At 39.6% G+C, this 6,261-nt stretch overlaps 1 protein-coding gene across 1 annotated transcript; it reads right to left on the bottom strand.

Moving 5' to 3' along the window:
- Positions 1-575: 575 nt before the first annotated feature.
- USP26 (ubiquitin specific peptidase 26) lies at positions 576-3,302 on the bottom strand. The gene has a single exon (XM_010968449.1). The coding sequence runs from the start codon at positions 3,300-3,302 to the stop codon at positions 576-578; it is 2,727 nt and encodes a 908-aa protein (XP_010966751.1).
- Positions 3,303-6,261: the final 2,959 nt, after the last annotated feature.

Below are 6,261 nucleotides of genomic sequence, written 5' to 3' on the forward strand. Positions count from 1 at the left end.
GTATGATCAGCAAAAGAGTAATTTGTGTGTGTGTGTGTGTTCTCATTTTAGTAAGTTTACAAAGGAAAGGCATATATGAATATAAGATATAAAATTGCAATCAAACCCCTTTACCAAATACAAACAGCAAAATATACCAAGATACTCTACACACTACAGCAGTAGTTCTCTAACTTTCTCAAGCATCAGAATCTCCATCTCACCACCCCTTCACCAGAGTTTCGGAACCAGTGGGTCCATGGTAGAATCAAGAACTTGCATTTCTCATGAATTCCTCTATGCTCCTCACGCTGTTGGTTTGAGGACCGCACTTAAAATCCACGTTGGAATATTGAAAGTACAGTTCCAGTCTAAGAGGAGAGATGAATGTTTATCAGCCAGAACTGTGTGACTGAGGTGTCCATACCAGAGTTAGAAAACAGATCTCCTCATAAGTGTTTCTGCTTGAACTTTGGTCCTGGATGCTAACTGCCCCTTCATGTTTGGCTGGAGTTCAGAGCTTTCCTTCCATGGAGGAAGCGATAACCAGAGAGGCAGTCAAGCAGATCTGTGCAACCAGGAGTCTGTTCTTCTTATTACTCCTGAGGAGTCTCCCTTGCCTCTTTGCTTTGAGGCTGAGAGTTATCCTCCCTTCCCAACAGCTCTTCAAATATCTCATTGTGCATGTAAAAGAACATGTACCCGGTGCGAAGCCTAGCCTCCTGCATTGCTTCCTCTTGGATATTTGACACCTGAAGATCATTGTAAGTGAACCAGACTTGCCTCTCAAAGTCATAGGTATCACTGATATAATGGCCTCCATCTGGGGTCTTCCCAAGATGGCTGACAACACCAATGAGCCGATAGGCATTACGATCTCCCATCTTGGCGTTTCTTTTCGGTTTCTTGGCTTCAGGTCCCGTCTTCTTCGTATCTAAACAATCTTTGTTTCGACGGGTTTTTCTGGAACCCAATGCACGTGGGGAATTCACATTGGTCTCCTGGAAACTTAATTCTGTAGTTCTTCTGAGGTTCTCTGTGTACCTCTGGGCAAGTGGCTTTGGAAGGCTTCGAAGCAGTGCCATCCAAAGGGCTTGTTCATAGACTCTCATCTTTTCATACTGGTAGGTCTGTTCAGCCACTTTGTGAAATCTTTCTGAAAGACTTCTGGGTTTTTTATCTTTACAAAAATCTTCAGTAGTCTTGATGATACCCTCAAAATCTACAAACATATTGGTTCTCTTGTATTTCTTTCGTTTTGGATTTCTATGCACTTCTTGAGATGTGTCTGGGCTGCTGGTGGGTTCACCTTTCAGAGAATGGGAGTTGTCTTCCAGATCCATCAATAAGTCTGCTAACAGCTCTTTTGCAATGATTGCTACATCTCCTGAGTTTATCAATGCGGACTCTATTATATTTAGGTCAGAATATTTTCCCAGGCATTCTCCACTCGAACCTTTATGACGAATGTGGCATTTTTGAGGTTTACACTCTTTGTATGATCCAATGTGTGGAGGCAAGGAATCCTTGGATTTTGAGGTCAGCTTTTTTGACCGTGTTGATGAGCTGATGGTTTTGGAATTCATCTCCTGAAAGATTTTTAAGAGTTGGAAATCCCTAATATGTGCATTGTTGCTTAAGGGACATGGTGGTTTGGTACTTTCATCGCAGTGGGAAGATAGCTTTAAATATTTGGAAATAACGACTTCTTGATCATCTTTCCTGAAGGACCAAAACTCATTAAAGCTATAGCGTTTCAGATGAACAATAAGGACCCTCGGTAGCCTACTGAATTTGTGCACCGCAACAGAATCCCTGTGCATACACTTCTCACATTCATACTCAAGCTCTTCTGCTTCAAAGAAAAGATCAAAACTAGACTGAATAGACGAGGGAGGTGTTTTCACTCCTTGGGGAAGGCTGATGGAAAGATAATTACTCACTTCTGTCTTGAGAACAACCTGCCCACAGGCTTTACAAATAATAGAGCGCAGCAACTCAAACTCAAAATTAGTGGTGATAGGACAAATGACCACTTTGGTGGCAGCACTGCCAGCAGAAACCTGTTGAGGTGAATTTCTTTGCTTAGATTCAATTTTAGTCTTCCAAATTATGTTGAATTTTCGCATGTTTTCTTTCATCTGATCTAAACAGTGACCTAAAAACTCATGAGCATCATTCTGTGTGTTGTCAGAGAATATTTCTGCAACTGCTGAAATGGCTTTTTTAATACTCACAAGTAACTTCTCCTTGACTTTTATGTTATAAATATCTTTCAAGACAAAGAGCTGTACCAAGTACATGCTAAGTGCATCAAGGGGAATTTTACCCCATGGGAAACCCTGGCTGAGAAAATCATCAGCAAACGATGGAATTGAAAATATGGACTGCAAAACTGCATTCATATAACAGGTATTTCCCAAATTGGGGAGACCCTGCCATAGTTTCTCTGGGTACAAGTGAAAGGTCATCTTGAATTTATCCCACTCTGGGTCATCCTCACCAAAGTTTGGTTCTGACAGAAATGCCAAATATAATTTCTCAGACAGTCTCTGGAGAAGATTAGCGCCATCTAGGTAAGGGTTTCCAGTAGAACGGATCTTGAATGAAGATCCAACTTTGAATTTCTTATTCTGTTTTAACACTTTTAACCTCAATTCTTTCTTCTCACTGCGGCTTACATACCTCAAGGGATTTGTCTTGGATATCTTCTTTCTTAGAGAGATAATCTCTTTCAGGAAATTCTTAATCATCTCTGAATCAGTTGATAGCACCCTTTTCCTCTTCCCATATCCATTTTTTAGTAACTCCTTATAGATAAATGTTGATGACGTTGATGTAAACAGAGGCATCTCCTTAAGATCAGGTGTTCCATTTCTTTTTCCTTTCTCAAGAGATCGACTACTTGACTTCTTATACATTTTGTTGAATGAAGTTTTGTTGACTGACTTCTGTATTGTGGTGCTGGCAAAGACACTCTTGTCATTGTCAGGTCTTATGGGTGTTTGAAGATTATTCTGATGGATTCTTTCCAAGAACATCTTCAAATTTTCAGCATCTCTGGAGGATAATTTTTCAATAAACAAGAAGCTATTATTTTGGAAAGTTAAATGCAAGTGATTTTGTTTTTTTCCATAGGATCTAAAGATCATATTTTTAATATTATTACTTAGCTGAAAGGTTTTACATTCTCCAATGAAATAGACTACCAATTTAACTTTCTTCTTTCCTTCCACTGTTTCAATGAAGGCTTCTTTTGACTTAGACATCCCAGTCTTCTTGTTCCATATTTGGACAAAACCACGTACCATTAGAGCAGTCATCCTTTCTTTACAGATAAAATACTTGTATCTTAAATTATTGACAATCTTAAAGTTCCAGTTTGCAAGTTCACCTCTGGAGACAACACCAAAGAAATAGTTCTTTAGTTCACTATACTGAATGATCCTGTTTCAAGCGTTGGTTTTAGACTAGAGCCTCTTCAGATTCTGGATATCCAGTCCTTTAGTGATAAAACCAATACCCTTCAAGAGCTGTCCACAGTTACATGAGGGCAGAATCTTGATTCTCAAGGCAAGGCCACCACTGGAAAAAAAATCAAGAGAAAATATTTAAGCTCTCAGAGAAATGCTTGGATAGAACTCAGACTCCACTCCCATGCACTAAATCTCCTTTCCACTGAAATACTAGATTCAATTCTGATTAATTTCCATATTTCAGCTGAAATCATTAAACACTTGGAAGACTTTCAGTACATAGCTAAAGAGCATAATGAACAGCGTCTCAAGTGTATTTATATAAGATGCTAATCCTCTTGTCATAGAATGACCCCAGAGGGCAACCACCATAAGTGAATAAGAAAGTGAGAGGCCCTATGCAGCCCTCAACCCAATAACAGATGAATAGTTCAATCTACCTCTTTCCAAATCCTGTTATGTTCCTTTCTTTCATGTGGCACCAGGGTAAGTCTTCACAATCTACTCCATGTGGGGGCCTAACTACCACTGCTAAAAGCAGGTATCAAAGAATTGGCTATCTCCAGCTGCAATGAACCGAGATGAACTGGTATGTTGTAAGCAATCCCAATTTATATGATAAGTGCAGGGTAATTTAAAATTTAAAGCTATACTAAGCAAGACCATTAAAAAAATCATGTTTTTGAAAGTTAGTTAAAATGATAATTGAGACTCAGTTCAAGACTGCGATAAAAAAAAAGATTGTGCTTACTATGCTTTACTATTGAACAAGCAAACATATAGTATAAAAGATTTACAAGAAATGGGATATGATGAATGGAGAGTTTCCCATTGGTTCCAATGTTGGCTTCACTGTTTCTATGGAGGCATGCCCAAAGTTTCAAGGTCAGTATAATCCATGCAGAGTAAGAATGCCCCAGGTTAAAAAAAGAAAGAAACCAATGGCATGGAGCCCTTTTGGCCCTTATACCAGGGTAAAACCAAGTCAGCATTTCAAGCGTCTTTATTAACACATATAAACTTCTTACTAAGTCCCAATAAACATATTTCTACTTTCTGTTTCTTAATGCATCATCATACGGCCTACAGAAAAACTGGCTACGGTTAACATGGGTGAATTATGTACAAAAAAACACCATCTCCGGGATTTTTAGTCCTGCTTTCCTCCTACCTGCAATTAGGTCTATATTATATTCACCTGTCTAAAGTAGACCCAGCAGTAGATTCCCTGGGTCAGCTGGGCTGAGGACTGTCATGAGGTCCTGCAGTATAACTGGCCAACCGACATAGGCAGTAGGAAGATCACATGCAACAACCTCTCATACTCTAATAGGTCTTATACTCTTTTTTCCAGAAAATACTATCTGACACCTTGAGGCCATACATAGCCATCATCCAGGGCTAATTATGGGATCTGAATTAATGAGTGTGAGATCTGTCTGTGTTCTAGACTACATGGATTGCAGAGTGTAAAGTGACCATTTTTATAATCAAGAGTCTAGCACTATCCTTCTTCTGATTGTCTAGAGTTACTTCCACGTCCTCCTCCAACTGATTACAGTTTGTGACTAACATCTACCCCACCCAACGCAAGCTAAACTAAGTAAATTTCTTGAGATAATCCCACTTCTCTACTCATCAGGTGCCTTGCTTTCCAAACTACCAGTGAAACATACATTTCACCAAGTTGGGTGGCCCAAATTTGGCTGACTCAGGTCATTTCTGGCTTGAGAACTTCACAGTCATTCATTTTGAACTTCAGTCCAAGAACTCCCCAAATAAGTTCTAAGGTTTTGTGAACACATCACTCATGAAGACACCTTAGCACCTTTTAATTAATCTCACAAAGTAACCCCAATTCTTCACATGTTAACACTTCCAAGTACACAATGCCTGCTTCAGGACAAGCCAGATGCCTCTGGAAATTCTGTTCAGCATCCTGTGGGGTCCCTAACATCACCCTACCAGAAAGGAAGTAAAAGGAGGTGGTAAGACAGCAAATCACTGACATATAGGGAAAGAGAAGATGCCATCAGGTTATGAGGAACCAGGACAGTACACAAAGATCACCACGGCCTACATGTAAGAAGTGAGGGTAGAAATGAAAACCTATCACTAAGTGTTCCAAAAATATGACAGAAAAAGATCAACAAAGAAAACCCCACCATGGGTAACTGCCTGTCATTCTATATCAACTACAAATGGTCAAAATATACAGAAACTTTCAACCAAATGTCCCACCTTTCCGAAAATGTCTTGAACATCCTATGTGAACACTCCCTAAACTTGTGATAATGTGTTCAAGGCAAGGACAAACTCTTAAGTACCAAGTAGGAACCATTCCCAAAGCCCTAAATGTTCTAAGATGACATTAAAATGGACTTAGGATATATTGCTGCTCCCTAACAACCAAGACATCATCCTACTGGAAATGAATATTTCTCCATAAAATAGAACGTTTTCTTCCAATGGCCAACAGTATAAGCCCATTGGTATTGAGCACTGTACAAGTATATTCAAAACGGCAATGTTTAGTGACCCTCCTGACAAATATTTACCACTAAGCCAAGCCAAACCTTAAATAATGAGGTATCAGAGATCAATGCCCTCTTCCCCTACCTGCTTCTTTCTTGCTTAGCCTTCCGCAGGACACACTAGTGACTCCAAGGAAGTTGTATTAGTGACTAGCACACCATTGACACCGTGGTCAACTCTAGAGTATGTGGCTCCCTGATAAAAATCAAATAACAATTTCTTGTGCATCACATATAGGCTAGACAGGCTCCTACAACCAGCTCTGACCACG

Source organism: Camelus bactrianus, chromosome X, assembly GCF_048773025.1.
Source record: "Camelus bactrianus isolate YW-2024 breed Bactrian camel chromosome X, ASM4877302v1, whole genome shotgun sequence".
Classification (NCBI taxonomy): Eukaryota; Metazoa; Chordata; class Mammalia; order Artiodactyla; family Camelidae; genus Camelus; species Camelus bactrianus.